Genomic DNA, 22,669 nt, shown 5'->3' with positions numbered 1-22,669 from the left:
TGCTACCATACCCTTCGCAGAGTCTTCCCTGGGCGCCTTGCATCTTGTTCTTTCAAGCTTACGTTTGTAGCAGATCTCCTTGGAGAATGCAAGCCTGAATGCACAGCTGCAGCCATGACAGCAGGTGAACCTGATCTGCTGGTGCACGCCAAGTCCAAGTTGTGGCGCAACATGCTCTTCAGAGGCCGTGCACCGCGAGGTGAAGGAGACGAGCCGGCGCAGAGTTTGCCAATCTTTTTTAAATTTCTTTCTCAGGAGAGGGACTCTCCCTAGAACCCAGATTTGTCCATTAAACTTGTTCACATCGCTAACTAGTGTTTTCTATTGGAAAGGGTAGAGCCAAAGCAGTCTTGCTTAGTACCCTAGCCCTCTTCAGAAGTCAGACTTGCTTGGCAACCCAGAAATTCTCTGAAATATGTATGAGTTTTCTTTTATGAATGCCTAGAAGAACTGAATTTTTAGTCCATTTATCTCAGAAATAGTGCTGAAAATTGCACCAAAAAGATGCCGATTTAAAAAAAAAAAAATCTTCACGACCCCCTTATTGACATCAGGCTCGCTCGCATATGTTGATTTGTTCTACCTACGCCTCACCAGTTTAAAATTCCACCAGCCGCCACTGTGGCCACATAGAACAATATGACAAGGTTATGTATCCTCTGTATGTGTGTGTGTGTGTGTGTGTATATATATATATATATATATAATACAATATTTGCACAACTTCGCAAATTGCAAAACAATACAAATCACTCATACAAAGCGTACTGTTGGTGCAAGATTTGCAGAAATTGTCATAGGAGCCATCCGTGTGCCTGTTCAAACACACATATGTCCATGCAGCACAAAGCAAGCAATTACATATAGTTCCGGAGAGGGTTTTTGTTGTTGTTGAGTATAGCCACGGTTGCATTTCGTCTGCCCCAGGTGAAGACCAGGTGGGACATTTCCCAACTCTTGGCATGTGTCCCTTCACTGCCCTCTTGTCATTCAGACTTTAACTTTTGAAGAATAAAATTATCATAACAGTTCAAAAAGTTGTTTACGTAAGTACCACAGTTCTCATATTTGTTTGACTGTATTACTACGTTACTAGGTCATATGTACGGTTATGAGTGGGTCGATCACTGCAACGAGAGCTCTCCATTCTAATTGTTCATGTCATGGAATCCCAGAACAATTCACTAGAACAGCGGCACTAAAGCTGTTTCTTTACAAACTCAGTATGCAAGGAATCAAAAAACTTTCAGTAACATATGACAGGGCGGATTATTTTTTTTATTAATCAAAAGGATAGCATACTTGGTAATACACATGTCACCCTCTTTAATCCTGAGCATTAGAATGTCTCCCCAAGTTCACATTTTGTACACCAGTCCTCTATACAATTAGAGTTTCTATGATTAGCAGCTATGTTAGAGCACTTTGAGGTAACATATCACCTTAATTTACTGCAATCGTGCATGATTAGGATTTATCACCTAATTGGAATATACCTGCAGGTAGGCGCAAGTTGAATAAAATACATATCACGATTAATACTTTAACGCATTCTTTGCTTCCAAAACAAATCCATCCAGCATGATAAAAATGTATGGGACGTCCAGGTGTCACACATTCAATAAACCACTTTGTTTTTTTAATTAAGACCACGATCTTGAATTTTAAGACAACCTTTAGACCTCTCCTATATGTACTTAGGAACCTTGTTATGCCTTATGAACCAGTGCAACATCCTTGCATTGGTCCCTTTGCCTGACCGAAAGCCATTTGTCAGGCAATACTTATGGAAACAGAAAATGGGAAGGCTGAGCACTGAGCCTTTCAAGCCCTTCCAGTCGACAGAGCTTGTCCTCTTCTCTGTCAACTGGAACCCATGGCATGTTCCTCTGAACACAATGGAGGTAACTGTGTTCAACTCATGCAAGTTCCAGCATTCAAGAGCATGCGCAGTCCTATGAATATTCAGAAGGGATCACTTTCTCTAGGGTCCACTATGGCAGTAGAAATAGCAGTAGACACTATACGAGAACCGCCTGCCAGTCGACTTTTGCTCAGGAGCCGAAGTTGTTGGCCACTAAGAAGGGTGAGGCAATCATCATTCATACTTCGATTTGCGTCTTCTGCTCTGGCAGAGACCGTTTAGACAGGAGCGCACAGCTCTAACTGGGACTGTCTATATGTCACAGAGGAAGCCGCAGGAGGGAGGGGGAAGCAACCAAGACAATCTTGGGTGTAACAGCCTTCCAGATGTCTTTCTAGACCTCAAAAGGATTTATTCCTTCCTCTGTCTCCCAGCTTTAGCTGGAGCTGAGCAGGCAGGTACAGGCAGGCAGGTGTGTGTGCAGCTCCAGCATAAAACATCAGTGTGTTACTTAGGGACAACGGAGAGGGCCTGGGGAGTCAACCTGTTAACATCTGGAGCCATTGAGATGATTAACCCGCCGCACCCTGGATGCCCTTTCCAGGCTGCTGGCACTGAACGACTGCGGCAGCAGGAGAGGATTCTGCCATTGGGCGACAGCAGCTGGAAAAAGCGTGCACACTTCCTGGTAGCGGGAGTGCGGCATCAGTAGGAGCCCGCAGCTTCCAAAACAAAGTTTGAACTTCTTTTCTTCATCTCTTCAGAAACACACTACAGTGGTGCTTGGGAACAGAGGTTTCGACTGAGAGGGACACTTCCTCCTCACTATAAAATCTAAAGCCCTCTGCTCTCTATTTTGGGAGGAGGGTTAGATCTCAGGATCGCAGCAGATGATCGTCTCTAGGCTGTCCGGACACTTTGGCCCTGAGTAATGTGTGAAGGAGCCAGCACGGTCCCGCCAAAACTGAGGTGATCGATATAATAAGAGAAATGCCCCACACCAACTGCACAACTGAAGGGAACTCACCCATGATTTCCAAGATGAAAGAATTGTAATAACATATCCCGGGTCAAATTCGGATTTCCTCAAGGGCCTAAAAAACAACTATATTCAGCGACATTTCAAGATGCATAAGGCTTTTTATTAGACCGATGATCTGTTTTTTGGCTTCGTTCATGTGATTAATTCTTGGTACAAACGGTAAGAAATCTGCTCTAGAGAGCGTATATGTATGATGGACAGTAATTTGCTTCAGATAATTTATTCACGTGACAAGAATACCTTTGAGTTTGTCTGTTATGGTTTCAGTGATGTGATTTTTAGGGCTTGTTAGGCATGCCAATTTACCTTTTATTTCATGAGGTTTTTTGTGTCTTTAGATAGTCTCAAAGGACCAAGGGAGTATACCCTGCTTTCAAAGAGTTTTGGGTGTTTATTACAACATCATAATCCAGGCTTGTGGCAATTTTTAGCCATTATTGAAATGAGGAATATTTCAATATATAGACTGCTATTTTGTAGAATCAGGTACACCCGTAGGTAACTTTGCCTTTCTAAAGTAATACAGCATGTATTTTGCCTTTACCTTTATAAGGGTATAGACTTATGGTGTGTGCAACCTTACAAAACCTGCTGTTACTCTCCCATTAGTTACTAGTCTTTGGCCTGTCGATACGGAAGAGAATCTCAGCAGGGTGGAAGTATCCCAGGTACTGCACGGTCTCTGGAGTGGTGTCGTCATGGTAATGGCCTCCATCGCCATGGTGGCTAAAGCAATGGGTATGCTCCACCCGCAGGTCCAGGCCCTAGACAGAAAGCAAACTTTACTTTGAGAAAATGGACAATGACTGCAGAATGCACAGGATGACAACATAATTCATAAAATCTCAGAAACAGGCAAACAACGTATGTCTGGGACCATTGCCCTTTCATTTACAACACTCAGACGTCCCACATATACAGTGGAAAATGGCTCCCGGCTCAGTCTCCTAACAATATTTTGCTGTTTCTCTAGATAGGTTTTAGAATGGTATATGTGTGCAACATCTGATAAAGCACTGGTTTCAAGCCAGGAGTGGACCTGGTACATGGTGTGATCCTAGACAAATCCTTTCAGTCACAATATACTTCAGTTACTTACCTGTACATTGGACAGCCCCAAAAAAGAATCGACTTTGTTGTATTAGTTACACAATTTTAGACTTCAGAGCTTCCCCCCTGCATTTGAGCTACCTAGCTGCATTAGTATTGTAGGAGACACTTTACAGTTTTCCTAGGACTGCTTAGTAGTAAAGGTTGCCCATGATACCCCATAACTTCACTTTTTGAGCCATTTCTGCGCATGGGAAATTTTAAAGAAGCAGAACGCAATAACTTTTAATGCAAATCCTTCTTTACTGTTTGGTTAATATCTGTGGAAACAAAAAAAACGAAACAAGAGAAGCATTAAATCCCATAGGAAAGAAAAGAATATTCAGATATAAAGGTCTGGTGAGGACCAGTGGTTAGGTCTAGTGAAGGTGAGGAGGCTCTTCGTGTACTTAGGCAGGGTTTTAACACCTTAGGAGCAGCCACAGGCTGGCCCACCCACCTGCATAGAATCCTGGAATTGCAGAGGATGGCATATTTAGGGTGTAGTTTACAAGCTCTCGCGCTAACTTAGCTCCGACCCTAACTGATTGTTTCCTTCTAAGACTTTAAAGGGCCACCTGGTGTGTCTGGTGATAGTGTACTGCCTGTCCCTCCATTCTCTCAAACAGGAGGACATGCCCAGGCTTGTCAGTGAGCGTCAGCTAATTACCCTATGCAGATTTCTTACCCATACTCTTCCTCCACCAAGACACACTAATGCCTCCCTAATAAACCTATTGTTCAGGGAAGGTTTTGACTTGCCAGCTGGCCAGAAGGGTACTTAACATGGCCCAAAGGTTCAAAACCTGAATCTTTATCGGGCTGGCTCAGGGAAATATTGCAAAAATCAAAACGCACGGAGGAGTTTAAATATGGCCAAATGAACATTTTATTTCATCTGAGGTCATTTTCATAGGAAAGGTAATATTAATAATTTTTTATTTTGAAGTAATTATATCTCGTGCAGTTTCAACCCAGAACCCACTTGTTCACAGGTGAAATGTTTATTTGGGGGCTGGAATAGTAGTGTGTTCACATCTCTCCATTTGCCAAAATACAAACTGTTCCATGCAGATGAATCCAAGGAAATATTCTGGCTGGATTACAGCTAACAGCAAATATTGAATGTGAGATTGGCGAAGTTTAGGAAACGCTCCCAAATGACCACATCTTGGTTGTTTATTCCATCTTACTGGTTTCATATGCCAGACAAAAGTGTAACCTTCCCTATGCTATCAACAAGGGGAATACACCTGAATAGTGTGCCTACAAAAGTGGTGATGAGTTTGACTTAATTAGTTACAGGAAGTGAGGTACACCAATTTGTTTTCAAATGTTTTTGTTCACTTCATTTTGCTAGAAATTATAGGTACACATATTTAATGTAGCCAGTCTGATTAATTAGATTAAGTCTTAAAAGCTCCCGATTGTGGAATGTTCTGTGGGTGTACTACGGGTTTCTCCCACTGCTGGGTCTCTTTTGCTTAGCTCTTTTGATTCAAACAATGTTTATTATTCAAACGATTAAAACACATACCACTGTACAATGAAAGTTTAACACAATATGAACAATGTTGATGCATTATCTATCCCAGTGCTTTAAATGGGAAAAATTTAGTGCAGGTACTCATTAAAATAGAGGTGGGGCTAGGGGCGGGGCTAGGGGCAGGGGCAAAGGGCAAGATATGATCATACCTAATGACTTCTGTACCAGTTGCAGCACATGTCAAAACACACGAGAAATGCGTTTATGGCAATAAAACAGATCAACAAATTACACATAATTACATGCTCCTCGGAAGCAGAGCGGAATGTGCCCTGCACTGGAGGAGAAACCTAACCTGCGCCCGCCGTGCTGTGCTGCGGTTCAAGGTACTGGTACTCTGCCTGGCTACAGAGAAGTGCCGGTACTGACGGCAAAAAAATTCGAAAGTGCCGGTACTCAGTACCGGTGAGTACCGGCCCATTTAAAGCACTGAATTCTATCCCGTAAAAGCCTTCTAATGACTACAGATGCACAATGTACAGTTGCCCAAAACATACTCACCGGATCGCGGGATACAAACACCGACTGGCAGATCAACGGGGCCCTCATTTCATAAAACTTTAACCAACGATCAAGAGCCTCATTTGATTCGAAACAAGGCGGGAAATCTGGGGGCTGAAACAAATAAGATTTTTTAAAACATTAACATTTTAATCATTAAAAATAGAAGAAGATAGTAGGACAGGGGAACAAATATATAAGAGCTGGTGAAGTTTACGGAAATATCAAAAGATTTAGGAAAAGATGCTGTTAGAAGCACAACCTGGACCAAGTGTAGTGATTTTAAATAATAATATTATATTATATGTGTGGCTCTGATGGTGACCATGTAGTGAGCGGAACATGTAGAATGACTGAATGAGGGAGCAATGGTTTTGATGTATAACATTCTATGAATTTCGTAACTGCAGGGCAGAAATAATGTTGTCAGATGCTACAATGAAAGAATTATGGTGCTTTGTTGAAACTAATGAGCGCTCCCTTTGTTGCCCATTATTTATTTTTAAATACATCTTTAGAATAGAAAAAACTAATAATATGCTGTAAATAAATAGAAGATTGCATATTTGGGTACATTCCAGACACAATTTAACTCATTCAATTTCAAGCATTTCAGTCTGTGACTTTAGACTGTAACAACTGCAAGAAGGATCATGTTAATGGTTTCTAAACACTAATGTGGCTCAACTTGAATTTGCCCCATCTACAAAGAGTATGATTTTACCTTACGCTGGGGCAGAGTGTTTGGTTGTAAGTGGATTCAGTGTTTGTTGTCTCTCTCTGGTCTGTGGTGCTATGCTGCATACTTTAAGCACATGTGCACCCTCATTTACAAAACCATCACACCCAGATTAGCAGATGTGGAAAATAGGTGACTTCTTGTTTACGTAAAGGGTGGAATGATCAGTGTCTGATAGAACCTAATGACCCGTCTCCCATAGAGTGGGCCACCGTTGCCCAATGTCTTACATCTTGCAAGCGGAGTGGACAAGGCTTACAGTGGGTAGTGTTTCATTTGACATCAACAACTCGAAGGTGTACATTATAAGAAGACTGCGACAGAGGAATGGGATATGTTCCCAGCCTTTCATTTCTTTGTCTGAATAACCATTAGCATTCAAAATGTCTATTGATTTTCACTACATAGAGAACTGAGATGAATGTTCACCATGCATAAATTCACCCACTTGACCTCATCTTTTTCCTTGAACTATGAAGCTGACTAAGAAGGGAGATTAGCAGATTTAAGTGGCTCCATTATATATGTTATATATGGGTCTTTGGGCCCCTAAATGCCCAGGGCTCATAACACCTGCAGAATGTGCGGGAATAAACTTAAGAGACAATTAATCTGCCAGCTCAAGGAATTTACGTCAAGTAATGCACTAATCTGAAAGCATCTAATAGCGGTATGCACTCACAACTCAGGGCCTGATTGAGAACTTGGCGGACAGGTTTACTCCGTCACAGTGGTGAAGGATATTCCATCCGGCAATAATCCCATTACACCCTATAGGATTTATATTTCGGCAGAGGGGATATCCGCCAAGATCTAAATCAGACCCTAAGTTGGTAACTAAGTAAGATTTGGAGTGCTCTGTGTTCACTAGAAGAAACTGAATACAAGGGATTAAATGTGTGCAGTGAACGAGTAGATTCACTAAAATAGCCCCTACTTTGCTTTGATACATGAGTGAAAAAGCATAAATGTTGGGGGAACCTCAAATGCAAAAGTTTAAATTCTCTCATAGGCTACCTCCTCACCCCCAATCCATACTTGACCGAAACCGGGTCTAAAGATGCAGGTACCATCACTGAAGGCCACGGAGAGCAGTTTCCTGTGTTCAGGGATTCTTTTGAGGTTAGACACACTAAGGTAAGCCCTGGACAAAGTGTTGAGTTTAATTTGGGCTGGGTGGGTGTAGACTTGTTATTTAATGCAGTTTTCGAATTGTATGGTGGCACCTGCCAGAGATCCACATTCCTTCAAAGCTAGTGTACTGTGCATAATCATATGTTAGCACTTACTGACTGATACCATAGACACTGGTTTCCCTGTTTAAGCAATTTCTTATAGTAATATTTTTGCTTGATCTAAAATATGATTCAGTTAACCCAAGATATATGCACCACATACTGCTTTACCTGAAACTCACCATGACATGCAGCTTTGCTTTTCCCTCTTTGATCACAAATGTGCCTCCAATTCCCACTGTTTTGTCTCCATAGTGCTGTTCCAAAGATGTTCTCATGCAGCTCACAAAGTTATCCTCTCCGGTTCTTTTGTTGGCTTTTACTTCAATGACCTGTAGAATGGAACACAAACATTTTTCACATAACTGAAAGCTGTCTTGCAATGAATCAGGGACTTCCCGCCATCTAACTTCAAAAACCTAGAGCTGTGAAATCTAGGTTTACTTTATCAGTACAATTATGGATTTAAAAGAGCCATCTGGTGAATGATGTCACAGTAGGTCTCAAAACCCAAGCAGACACCATCAAACAAAGAACATTATGGAATGCCTATTCCGGGTGATTGCTGACAACACAGAACTGGTTATTTGGAATATTGTTGATGTTGGTGATGTTTGCTTTAAAGTGCTGCAAGGAGCTGGCAAAAGATATATGCATTATGCTAGCCACCGGTCTCTACAGTTGATGGCTCCTGTAAAACTGTAGGTATCTGAACAGGTACTGATGTTACACAGGGACCCAATGGAACAGCTCACAGCCAGAGGTGGGGAAAGGTGTGCGACTGGATAACAAAATGTCAAGTAGGTTTGTGTGAGAGAGGGTGTTCTGAATCTGAATCAAAAACATCTAGCAGTAACCACTTGTGATTGTTCAAAACTAATTTGATTAATTGATTCCTCTCATTCTGTCAGCAAGTCGCATGTCTTGTCTGTGGCATTTGGTAAGACGCGACTCAGCGCTTTTCTCGCGGCACACGCTAGCCTTCTTTCCGTCCCTGCAAGGTCAGTTGGTGAGGGCTGGGGCGTTGGGCGAGTAAGGTATACTTCTAAGTCACAGGAGAAGGAATGCGTCCTTTAGGGTGGTATATTACACTAAAGGATTTTCTTCATTTATGATTAACATGCTGTTATGGAACTACCTATGTACACACTGTAGCTTCAAAGTACTTTCTTACAAACTCTACAGGGAGGCTTCTTTATATTCGTGAATAATGGGAACGTCACCACTAGGTAGACACTACAAGGATCTGTGAACCGGCTTTTATGAAAAGTCAGTCCAGTTGACCACGTGTTTCTAATAGACGTAAACACTAGAACCTGTGTGATACGGTTCATTTAGTGAATGGTATGCAGCAGAGAGCTTTCACATCAAGTATGTTTGGTGCCATACGGGTTTTTTTTCCATCTGCCTACGAACATATTATCTTCTGTAAATGGTTGTCATTAGTGGTGCTACCTTCTCTTGAACCAGTAAGTCCCTGCCTAAAAACCTGGTGGTATCTGTCAGAAAGGTGCAACCACAGCACATAGTTGTGTTTCCATCATTTGCGAGGGCAACTCTGTGTAAATACCTTAGAACTGTATTTTGATGCCAAAACTGCAGGGTTGGAACACCTCTTTTCAAGTCCCTAAGGCTGAGGTCAGCTATATACTATTGTAGAAATATAATACACCTTAAAGGGGCATCAGCACCTCCAAAGTACCTCAGATTCCCAAAGTTGATCAGGTCCTTACCTCCTCAAGAAGGTTGAAGAAACTATGCAAACATTTCTGCCCCTGGAATTTGTTATTTCAGTAATAACTGACGAGTAATTTGATAGGCTTCCTGACAGAACTCGTTCATCTGTGGCACTCAATGATCCAGAGAAAACTTCTGAGTTTGAAGAATACACAGAATCTGGGTGAGTAAAGAATCTACTCCCACCTCTGGATTCTTCTATTCCCCTCCAACATGGATTTGTGTTACAGCCGGTCTGCTTCAAAGAGCAGCAACTCCACTAAACATGGCTGTCATTATGCGTCACCAAGCTACTCCATTGTCATTATGCTAGCCTGCTGTGGAAATGGTTGTGGGTAAAGTATGCCAAAAAGAGTAATAGTGTGCGTAATAAGCCTATGGGCCCGACCACAGGAGATTTGACTAGCTTTTGCTAGCAGGTACCAGCTAGTGACAACTTCCTGTTGCAGGTTGTGCCTGTTACTCCACTGTCCTGGTCTGTGTAGGTATAAATGCTCTCACTCTAGGGCAGGAGATTTAGCTTAGGTTCTCAGGCGGACTTCCATTCCGTAAATCACAACATTTGGAAGTTGCCAAAGTGGTTTAAGCTAGCCCTAGCCTATGACAGAGAAGACTCATTCTCAGAAGGAAGAGACCTTGTCTTGGAAGAATCTTATCGCCAGAAAAGGAGACCTAGCCACAGAAGAAAGAAACGTAGGTCCAGACCTAAGAGCCCTAGCTTCAGACAGAGGGGACCTAAGCTCTGTTCCCAGAAGGAAGGAAATCTACCCTCAGAAGATCTGGTCTTAAAAGGAGAAGACCTTGACTAGCTTCAACATAAGACTTCATTTCAACTCAGAAGGAGGAGACCTTACATCAGAAGAAGGATATACTATTTTGTTTGCCTCTTTATTGGCTGGTCAAGTGACGTAATGTAAAGCCAACTCTGGCTGAGGAGCCTAAAACTACGGAGCTGACTATGGTCAATTAGAGGAGAATTCACTGTACCCGTGTGGTTTTCGAAGCAGTATATGTAAAATTAAGGACCTCAATAGTGGATTCCTTCTTGCCTCTATGCACATCCCTAGCGCAGTCAATTGTTGTCTAGACACACTGAGGAGGAGGAAAGAGGAAGCTCTGAGTTTCACTATCAAGATGCAAAAGCATGAGATCGGGCAAACAAAATATGTTACTACAACAGCGGACTCTATCTCTTTGACTTGAGATCCAAATGTCTGCACAACTTCACTGCTAACAGTATGAGGGAGAATGCGTAATTTCATCTGGAAAGAGCAGGCAGGAATGTGTAGTGGATTTCACAGATACACCAACTACAAGCATCTTTTCTGAAGTCACCTTAAAATCTTCCTCTTAAACTAACAATGCATTGCAGAATATCGAAAACACTGTCCTCCGTTCCCTGCGGAGGTCCATATATGAGGATGCAGTAAGGCATACCAGTCTATGGGCTCATAGTAGACATGTGGGATCAATCAGACTTCCATTTGATGGCTTCCATTCACTCAGTCCTACCACAAACAATGCTTTGCAAGTCCTGTCATAAGAAAGGAACGTTCATCAACAAAGCCAACCCCTTCCTTTCAGAGTGAGGCAGTGCTTCCCATTCTTTCCAATGTTACAAAACTGAAAAATCGAAATGGAGAGCAGAACATGCAGACATTATGTTTTATCCCTTTGCTATCAAAGAGGATTGTAACAAATTAGATGGAATTCTTCAAGAGATCTACGTCTATAGAAAGATATACTATATAGGAGCAAGCTTCTTCTATATATAATGCCCTCATCCAAAAGGTACCTTCCACCAGATTTCACCTAGTATTTTATTTCCTGTCCCTAAACTAAAGAAATTGGAAATAACTTGTGTAAACCGGTCTCGAAACCCATTTGCACACCTAATTCCACATGATCTACCAATGAGGTATGAAATAGGTGGAATAACAGACCCTATGTTCAATGAAAATCTTATTAGCACCAGGGTGGTCTTGCATTAGATTTTATCTCAATGGTGTAACACATCGTGCAAGTATTAGAAACTGTCTCCTCCTCACATATTCGCAACTTGTGTCAAACTGGTCAGACTGAAAGTCTAGGTATCCCACTTTGTGGGGGGGGGGAAGAGGACTTGGGGCCAGGTATATATAGGTTTGGCTTTGCGATTACCAAAAAGCATTGTTTTGTGATTCGCTATTTGGTAATTGCAAACACCCATGTACTAATGTGTCTTTGACACATTTTGCGAATCCCAGTGGGTCACAAATAGACCTACCTCATTAATAGTCATGAAGTACGTCTCACTTTGCGACCTATTGGGAATCGCTAAAAATCACAGGGATGGTGGCCTGCTAGGATCAGCAGACCACCATGTCTGTGGTTGCTTTTCAATAAAGCAATTCTTTTTTTTTTCAAGCATTTTTTTAAATGCCGCCCGATTCCCTTAAAGCAAAATGGGATGCATTTCAAAAAGAAAAGTTTGCGTTTCATTTCTCAAGAGGAAGCAGTGGTCCTTTGGACCACTGCCCGTTCTTAAAAACTATTTTCACCAACATTCACAAAGGGATGCCTTGCTGACCACTTCCCGTTTGCGGATGGGTTGTCACTAACTCGGAGTCGGTGGTAAAATACAAATGTTTTCCGACCGCATTTGGAGCACAAAACATTCACACATACCACTGTGAGTCAGTATTAGGAAGGGATGCCCATACACGCCCCTTCCTAAAATCGTGAACACTATTTACAATTCGGTAATAGGTTACTGAATCGCAGATAGGATTTGGCACATGAAAAAAAGCATTTTTTCATTCGCTAATGGCCTGATTCTGGGAACTGAGTCGTTTGCGACCGCAAAATAGCTTCGCACATCTGGCTCTTAGTTACTGTGGGTCAGAACTTTGTAATTCATTAGTGTTGCCTTAGTGGAAGTGTTCATAACTTTGTGTATTTCAGCCACTCTGTAAAGTCAAGTCTCTACAAGAATAATTCCCCTTAGAAGTGCATTTTTTGTGGGGAACATCTTGTTATGGCTGTACTGGTTTTATACTGGAGAGCAAATGACATAATGCTTTAAGAAATAATATTTAACAACTTGCTAATTTCCTATGAAAAATGTTACTCCTTCAAATAAATGCCTGTAGCATGATACTTAGAGTCTAATCAGCGTACAACTGCTGTGGCAGAACAGAGCGATGTGGCAGATGCTGAGTCTACTATAAAGAGTCCGCCATGCCAATGGACATTTTTCCAGTGAAATGTCTCACATGTCCTTGGCAGAAGCTGCTTTTGAAGGGACGGGGGTTGTCAATCAGACAGGCTGGTCTTCACTTATGTTATTTCTAAAAATAGACCTATGAAGAAGGGGTACATCTTCAGAGACAGCATAAATAAGCCTCATACATGCTGGTGGATCCTCGCAGCACTCGGAATACATCTCCTGTCGAGAACCATCATGGGTTACATGTACCTCTTAGACAGAAAGAGTGTAGGTGGAAATGTTGTCAGAGGTGATACCTTAAGTTGGGTAGACGTCCACCGGCACAGCTCCACTGGTTTTGGTTCTGCCATATCAGAGTTCCTGATGGCAGACACACCATCATGGACTTCACATTCCCTGGCACTCTAAAGGCGTTGGGGAACCATGAGGAGGGCAGACAGGAAATGTGGCTTATTTGACCCTCTTCCTCTAGGCCGAAGGATCAGATCCCAAATTGAACATTGAGACTGAAACACAGCAGTTAGTTACCTTTCCGGGTTTTCCCTCGCTGGCATACAGATTGGACATCAATCCAAAGTCGCAGTCGCTGTATTTTTCACAGTATTTCTCCAGAACATATTCTCCATCCGAAGGCTTCACTCGGGCCAAGTAACTCCCATTTACGGCAGGTTTGTCGTCAGTTCCCGCTTTCACTGAATGTATGAGCTGAAATGTAAGAGCATCTGATTATCACTCTTTTAAGTCAATCATTCTTGTACATACTGGTTCACATCAAGCCATTAACAAACACAAGCTTGTGGAAATGTATGAAACAATAACCCTCGCCTATTTTTACTATCATGAGAGCAAAGTCCGTTTTCAAAAGGGGTCATATCAATTATTGTTTACAACAGTGTTATACTTCCATACATGTTCACATTTTATGGCTGCGTTTAACATACCAACTTGCTATCTGCCCCATTTCCTTACCCTGCCTGCCTTACAATGAGAGTAGTTCTTTCATTCGGCTAGCCATCCATCTCGCTGGCTCCCTATTTTTGGAATCTTTCTTCTACTCCCATTATGGCTGGTTTTCCTCCGTCTGATCTCAGAGTGATCGCGTTATTCTTCTGTCTCCCAGCAACTGTTTCAATCCTTTCACAGCCAAGGAATCAAGTACACTTCCCCTATCTTCAAGAACGGCCACTTCTCCCCCCACGCTCCCAGTTTGGTGGCTTCCCTTCTGCTGGTTCCCTTCAAGTAGCTCTAGTGTACTTCCCCAGAATTTAAATGACACGGCTTCCCTCCTCCAAGCTTCTAGGAAAGTATAGGTATGCTAGTTACCTTTTAATTAGCTCCAGGTATCAATGATTCCTTTTCACACACTTCAGACTATGGCTGGGTCTCTTTTCTGATAGATTCCTCACCCTTTGAACATTCCACAGGTGTCAGACATGATCTGGAAAATACTTAGCAGTACCCCTGTGTGCCAGTAGGTGGCGCTGTGGGGATCCCTGCCAACATTCTTCCGCTCCGAAGTGATGTGCAGAACCACATATAAGTGCCACCCATGTGCTCCGACATCATTTTCTTTCTTTCAGAGCCACTGTTGTATCCCGCATATTGTTAATAGTGAACTACCAATCAGATTGCACTAAGGGTAGCTGTAATCTGATTGGCCACACACACTCACGTCATGTTGGAATGTGGGCGAGGTATTTAGTACACGTCACTGGGGGAGTGTTCACTTTTCCTCGGCGGCAAGCGTGCGGCTTGTATTCTGAATTCCTGTCATCGTTTCCTCAGCTGTGGTAAATAAATAATTAATGCTCGTACAAGCTGTGTCGGTGTATGGAAACGTTCTTTGGCGTCACACTTCAATTGGCGACGAGTTCGGGATCCGGTTTTATTCAAGGAAGAATCGGGTGGACTTCGTTTGAAAAAGGAGGTCTTTGAAAGTTTATTTCAGGCAAGTTACGAGATCATGTCAAAAATGTGCATGTAAATCGTTAGTAATTGTCCTGTATTCTACTTGTTCGTAGCGCGGCTACTGGCAGTTTTATGAGGAAAACGAAAGACGGCATGTGTTCAGCCCACAGAATTAATCGTTAAGGCAAGTTACCGTATGACATTCATTTACGTAGTAATCTACAAAAAATTGAAGTCGGCACAATTATTTGTTTTGTCAGGCATCATCTACGTGAAGAGTGTTGTGGAAATTCTATGTGAAGCGGGTGGTTGGATTCGTAACGGTATTCAACTGTCAATTTCAACTGCCGTATTGTTCCTTGGCTGTTGACAGTTTAACGTCAGCTGGTTCACAACTAAGGTGACGTAATTGAGCGCGTCGTGTACGCGTTACGTGCCGCCATTTTTTTTTTTTTTTTTTTTTTAAGTGTTGCTGAGTGAACGTGAAGAGCCCGTATTATACTTAGGTCTTATGTGAGGTGAGCAAAGTGTTCTAAATCGATCGCTAATGATTAATGAAAGAAAAAAAAGGTTTAAAACGTACTGTATTTCTCTAGTTTAAGCAGGAATAATATTTTACTATATCACTTCAATTCAAATGAGACTATTTAAAGGAAATTAAATTACAAGACAGTTTTATATTTCAGAAAATTAAATTAATTCGTGAATAACATGGCGAGCAATTCAAATATCAGTGCGCCAGCTGCAGTTTTGAGTGAGCCAGGAAAACCAGTTATGAGGTGGAAAAATTGGTTCAGGGCATTTGAGAACTACTTGACGGTAAAAAATATGAGCCAGAAAGGAAAAAAGCAATTATGTTCGGATTGCTAGGCGCAGCAGGGCAAGAAATTTTCGACAGTTTGCCAGAATATGAGGCTCAACCAGGTCAGTTTATTCCGCTTGATGAGTTCCAGGAAGCTACAAAAAGATTGGAAAAACAATTTGGTGAAGAGCCAAATATTATGATTTGCAGACATAGATTTGCTATGCGCAAACAATCTGAAAACGAAACAATTGAAGAATACATTGCGAGTTTGAGAGTTTTGGCTACTAAGTGTGACTTTAATGATATGGTTGATGTGTATATTCGCGACCAATTTGTGTTCCATTGTTTTGAAAAGAAAATACAAGAAAGGTTATTGGCATGTAAAAACCCAACTCTAGAGGAAACTATTGATATTGCAAAGGGAATTGAACGATCTCTAGAAAGTTCTAAAGTTCTTTCCGCAGAAAATGGTACCAAGACTAATGTGTATTATCTGCAGGGAAATAAGAAAGTTATAAATGTTGCAGACAGGAGGAGTAAGTTGGTGTCTAATTCAGAAAGTAACACATTTGTATGTTTTAGGTGTGGTTCGAAAAATCACAAGGCAGATTACACGGGATGCCCGGCACAGGGAAAGAAGTGCACGAAGTGTTTTAAGGTAGGGCATTTTGCGGGAGTATGTCATAATTCCAGGGCGCAAAAGTTTTCTAAAGTAAAAGTCAATGCTGTGGAAGATTTTGATGAGGATATGTGTTCAAACATAATTCTAACGTTGGGTGATGATTACCAATCTATAAAAGGTCCTCTGGGTATTGCACACATTGGAACTGTTGAGTTAAATATAATGGCAGATTCAGGGTCACCAATAACGATTGTTTCTGACCAAAAATATGAGCAATATTGGCCACAAGTAGATCTTTTGGCTTCTGATGTTAACCCAAAGGCATTTGGAGAAGTTGACATCAACATGTTGGGGTATTTCCATGATGATTTAGAAGTCAAATGAAGAACTGTCACTACAAAAGGTTTATGTTGCAGAACGAGGTAGGAATATAGTCGGTTGGAGGGATTTAGCTCGTTTGGGAATTATTTTGAAACCTGGAGCAAGTGATCCTATTGTTTTAGATGATAATTGGGTGTGCTCAATTTCTAATTCCAATTCAGTATTCAATCCAGAAAATGTAGATATGGTGCTGAACAAGTATTCATCGTTGTTTGAAGACAGAATAGGTTGCGTAAATGGGTTTGAACACCACATCAAAATTAAGAAAGGAGCCATTCCAATTAAACATAAGGTAAGAGCAATTACTTTGTCGGTAAAAACAGATTTGAAAAAAGTTCTAGATAAGTTAGTCAAGGAAGAGGTTATTGAACAAACAGATTCGGCAGAATGGGTTTCTGCCATTGTTTTAATTTAAAAAAAAAATGGTGAGGTCCGTTTGTGTGCTGACTTGAGGTCTTTGAATAAAAATATTGTGGTGGATTGTTACCCTTTGCCTAGGGTTCAAGAAATTTTAGCAGCAACTAATGTGTCCCGATATTTTTCACTCATAGACCTCAAGTCGGCATATCACCAGGTCAAGTTGTCTGAAAGTTCAAAAGATTACACTACATTCATCACACCATTAGGAGCGTTTAGGTTTAAAAGATTACCATTTGGTTTGGCATCATCGTCAAGTGTGTTTCAAAAACTGATGGAATGCATTTTAGAGGGTGTCGATGGAGTACAGAAATTCCAAGACGATATTGTCATTCATGCAAGCACCATAGAGGAGCATAACAAAATACTTGATTTAGTATTGAGTAGGCTAAATGAAAGAGGGATGACGGTTTCAAAAGAGAAATGCAAGTTTTTACAGACAGAAATCGAATATTTAGGCCACATTATTGGGGGAGATGGAATTAAACCAAAATTGGATTTAGTGAAAGCCATAAAAGATGCACCTGTACCACAGGATAAGGATTCCTTAAAATCTTTTTTGGGGTTAAGTGAATACTATTCACGATTTATTGAGAATTATTCTGAAGTCGTTGAACCATTGCGCATACTTCTGCGCAAAGGAGAAAAATTTTCATGGTCTGCAAGTCAGAATGATGCTTTTGAAAAAGTCAAACAAGCAATTGTAAATGCACCATCATTAAAACCGTTTGATCCAGAAGGAATCAACATTATTACAGTCGATGCGAGTTCGGTTGGCATTGGTGCAGTTTTCACACAAAAGGTAAAAGGAAATTCACACACTATAGCTTTCATTTCAAGACGATTACAGGAAGCAGAGGTGCACTATACCACTATAGAAAGGGAAGCACTTGCATGTGTGTGGGCAGTAGAAAAGCTAAAAATGTATTTGTGGGGAAAGCAATTTGAGCTTATAACGGATCATAAGCCTTTAACATTTTTAATGGATGGATACGGTAGAGGAAATGGAAATTTGTCTGCCAGGTTGGTAAGACTATTGGCTAAGCTGCAGGAATACACATTTACCATAAGTCATATTGCAGGTAAGAGCAATGTAAGAGCAGACTGTTTGTCCAGGTTACCTTTGAATATTACTGAACCAAGAGTGGATGAAAACACAGAATGGGTTGTGTCTTGCATAAAAGATGTAGACGATGATTTAAAAGGGGGAAGTAAGGCAGTGTGGTTGGAAAACATTGACAACGATCCAGTGTTATTAAAAGTGAAGAACTATATTGCAAACAATTGGCCACCAAACAGAAATCTGTCTTCCGATCTCAAGACATATTTTCAGGTTGCAAATGAGCTATGTATTGACAATGGTTTTGTCTTAAGGGGAGATGCATTAGTTCCACCAACAAAAATTAGAAGGAAACTGATTGAACAAGCACACAAAAGCCATTTGGGATCCACTATGACAAAAAAGTTGTTAAAGGAGCATTATTGGTGGCCGGGGTTAGATACTGATGTCAACATGTTTGTTGAAAATTGTCTAATTTGTCTAAGATCAGACAAGCATTGGAAGACGCGGGTGCAAGAAATGCAATTAGTACAAATTCCAAATGCACCATGGGTTAAAGTGGCTATTGATTTTGCTGGTCCATTACATGTTTTAGAAAATGATTCCCAATTTTTGATTGTTTTGAGCGATTATTATAGCAAATTGATCTATTTCAAATTTGTATCTAAAATTGACTCTGAGGGTGTAATTAAATTTTTGGAGGCTTGTTTTGCTGTGGAAGGTTTACCGAAAATATTAGTATCGGACAATGGTAAACAATTAGTGTCAGAAAAAATGGTGAACTTTTTGAAACAAAATGAGATTGTGCAAGAAAAAACACCAAATTATTCGCCAAAATCTAATGGTCAGGTGGAAAGGGTAAACCGATTCTTGAAGGAAAGTATACAGATGGCGTTGGCAGCTGGTTATCCAGTTCAGGAGTTCATTAGAGAAAGAGTCAAAGCATACAACGCCACAACTAATAGTGTGACGGGGTATTCACCATTTTTTCTCATGAGAGGCAGACAATGCATTTCATCTAGTTCAGTTTGAAAAAGGATGAAGAATTGAAGGGAATTGAGGTGAAAGATTCTGAGCTTAAGGTAAAGGACAGGATTGTAGACAAACAACTCAAGTCCAAGGTTTACCATGATAAAGTTCACAGAGCAATTGCAAAGGACATCGTCATTAGTGACTGGGTTTTGCTCAAGAAACCGTTTGTAAAGTATAAAGGAGAGTCAAAATTTTATGAGCCACAAGAAGTTATAGACGTGTCGAACAGTGCAGTGCTATTACAAAAATTTGGATGGAGACACAAGTCAGATGTAATTAAAATTAAAAACTTGCAGAAAGATCTAATTGTCAAAGAAGGAAGAGTGGATGCAAGTAACGATCAAAGTAGCGGATGGTATAATTTTGGAGGAAAGGAGGAAGAGTTAAGATCAAAGCAAGGGATGAAGATGGAGCATGATGATTCAGTCAGAGAGAATGATATATCTCGCACTTTGATGCAGCCAAGTTCTGATGTTACATCTGAGGATGTTAGATATGATGCATCGCAAGGCGAAACACAGTCAATGTGTGATGTAAATGTTGAAGACCAGAGCAGCACTAGTGAGATGCCTGAAAGTGATGCGTCGCGTTATAGTCAAAATGAGAGCACTAGCACATCTTCTGGAAGAATTTCGCGTTTTCCAAGGATATACAAAGACTTTGCTGTATATTGAGTCACCTTATGTCCATACTTTAAAAAATGGTTATTCTGCTTAACTAAGTTTGAAATGTGAATTGGTTATGAAAGGGAGATGTTGTATCCCGCATATTGTTAATAGTGAACTACCAATCAGATTGCACTAAGGGTAGCTGTAATCTGATTGTCCACACACACTCACGTCATGTTGGAATGTGGGCGAGGTATTTAGTACACGTCACTGGGGGAGTGTTCACTTTTCCTCGGCGGCAAGCGTGCGGCTTGTATTCTGAATTCCTGTCATCGTTTCCTCAGCTGTGGTAAATAAATAATTAATGCTCGTACAAGCTGTGTCGGTGTATGGAAACGTTCTTTGGCGTCACACTTCAGCCACCAAGTGGGTCCGTAAGAAGTTAAGTGGGACTCTTGGACCCTTGAGAACACGCGAGGGCATAAAATTGCCTCTCGGGTATTGCTCCTGAACTCGATCTCTTTTTAAGACAATGCAGACTGTTGTCGAGGGGCAACCTGACGTCCTAGGTCCTTCGGCAATGACGCAGCAATTCCACAAGTTCCGGGAAGCTACGCTGCATCTCTTCGGCATGCCGCTGGCTCCATGTGGCACACCTCAAGCCTCAAGGAACCGGGAGGACCGCCACTTGAAACTCGACCACCGGCTTCAGTGCAGACGTCTGTGTTGGGGTCACAATCCACGCCAGTACTCGACGATGTCGAGGCTGTAGGACGAAGTACAACCTAGAGAGCTCTCCAACTCCAAGCTGACTCCACGTCAACGGAGGCCACACCCCGATATCACAGACTGTAGCCTTCGCAACACATCAAATTCATACACATTTCCCTTGCATCAATGAAGGGCCCATGTCATCCACGATCTTTTTGCCACACACATGAAGAGAACATATTTGCTTAACCCTGTACTAATGACAACTTGTATGACGAGCTGCAAGATGCCAGTGCCCCTGATACTTCTCCAGACACTGGGATTATTTCTCCACCCGGGCCAGATACCAAAGAAAGTGCCTCCTTCGCAGGAGGACAAATTAACGCTGAGCCCCTACTACATTTCAACGAGGCCCTCGCAGACTCCCTTCATGGAACATGGGCAAAGCCATGTTTCGGACCCCAAATAAACAGGCAGACAGTGGGGCGCCCCTGCCCTGCCCCGGATTACCCGGCCTTCCTAATACAACATCCAAAATCGGGAAGCTTGCTGGTGCAGGCACCCATGAGCCAAGTCAACAACAATGTCTTTCCTACCACGCCACCCAAGGGAAAATCCAAGAACCTTGAAACCTTTGGGAAGCGCAGGTTCTTCTCAACCAGCCTGGCCTTGTGATGCATCAATGCCAGCTGCCTACTGGGCCATTATACTCTTGCCGTCTGGGATTCTATACCGCAGGTCCTGCAAGCTTTACCGGGTAACTTGTGCCCCACCCTTACACAAGCCATTGACAGTGGCGGCAATGTGGCAAAGTTCCTAATTCTTTGTGGGTTGGATGCTACAGATTGCCTAGCTTGGGAAATCGGTACCAGCGTGACACTTAGGAGACCTACCTGGATGAGGTATATGGGGTTCTCTGGGGTTGCACATTCTTCCCTAATGGACGTAAATTTTGATGTCTGTATGGCATGAAGGCAGACTTGTTTCTCAGGCGCCTCAAACACAGCAGGGCCACAGGGCGCGCCTTGTACCTGTCTGGCCTGACGTGTCAGTTTATTTATTTATTTATTCATTTATAGAGCGCCTGGTTCTACCAGCCGGTGTGTCCCCGCGCTTAGAGAGAATTCTAAGAGATATGTTGGGTGTCTGCACGCATGTCCGTTGAGAGGGGCGCAACGGAATTATCCAAGAGGTGGATGTACAAATAGCCATGTTTTAAGTAGCCTACGAAACTTGATTTCGCATGGCTCTCTTCTTAGGTTAACAGGAATGCTATTCCATAGTTTTGCAGCTCGGTACCTGGCTCTAAAGATTCTTGGTATGTTCACCAAGTCCTTATCTATTGATCTTAGACATGCCCTGGTATGTATTTCGTGATTAACGGTTGCAGATACCTAGGACCTTTCTTTAGAAGAATTCGATGGCAATGGCACATTGCCTTAAATACTACTCGCTTCTCCACTGGAAGCCAGTAGAGAGCTGTCAGGGATTTTTTTGCATTGGCTCTTCTTGGCAGCCCCAGTACCAACCGAGCTGCCGCATTCTGTACTCTCTGTAGTCTGGCCATGTCCCTCTTGGTGGCTCCGAGGTATAATACATTTCCGTAATCCAGTTGGGAAGTCACCACTGAATGAACAATGGTCTTCCTGGTATTAGACGGTAATAAATCTAGTATTTTTTGCAAAGTTTTTATCGTGGCATAACATTTTCCGGCTACCTTCCTGATTTGGCTCTCGAAAGTCAAATCTGAGTAGAACCACATTCCGAGGTTTTTTACTTCAGCCTTAGGTGTAGGTAGTATGCCCAGAGAGTCAGGCCACCATGCGCTTGACCAAATGGATGGCGTTTTCCCTACAATCAGTACCTCCGTCTTGCTACCATTTAGTTTGAGGCACTGATTTGTCATCCAGAGTGCTATTTCCTTTAGACATTCAGAAAAACGAACAGCTGCTTGGTCCTTGTTTTGAGAGAGCAGAACAATCAACTGCGTACGTCCGCGTAAGACACTATTGATACCTCATATTTCTCCACTTTCTCTGCAAGTGGTCCCACGTAAACATTGAAAAGAGTAGGGCTCAATGCTGATCCCTGTGGTACTCCCTGAGACAAGGGAATACTCTTGGAGCGATGTGATTGTTGTGAGACTTGAAAACTTCTTGACAAG

At 41.9% G+C, this 22,669-nt stretch overlaps 1 protein-coding gene across 2 annotated transcripts in view; it reads right to left on the bottom strand.

The window, feature by feature from the left end:
- Window positions 1-1,257: 1,257 nt before the first annotated feature.
- BKGD (beta-keto-L-gulonate decarboxylase) overlaps window positions 1,258-22,669 on the bottom strand; it is a 46,983-nt gene continuing 25,571 nt past the window's right edge. For both annotated transcript variants that reach the window (XM_085649804.1, XM_085649805.1), the window contains 4 exons: window positions 13,490-13,666; window positions 8,199-8,348; window positions 6,043-6,156; window positions 1,258-3,670 (listed from right to left, as the gene is read on the bottom strand). In XM_085649804.1, the coding sequence (XP_085505930.1) occupies window positions 3,512-3,670; window positions 6,043-6,156; window positions 8,199-8,348; window positions 13,490-13,666 (600 nt within the window). In that variant the 3' untranslated portion in view covers window positions 1,258-3,511. The remainder of the gene's footprint in view (window positions 3,671-6,042; window positions 6,157-8,198; window positions 8,349-13,489; window positions 13,667-22,669) is intronic.

Source organism: Triturus cristatus, chromosome 3_2 (assembly GCF_964204655.1).
Source record: "Triturus cristatus chromosome 3_2, aTriCri1.1, whole genome shotgun sequence".
Lineage (NCBI taxonomy): Eukaryota > Metazoa > Chordata > Amphibia > Caudata > Salamandridae > Triturus > Triturus cristatus.
Note: the sequence above shows the minus strand (reverse complement) of the source record. Positions and strands in the feature narration are given on the sequence as shown.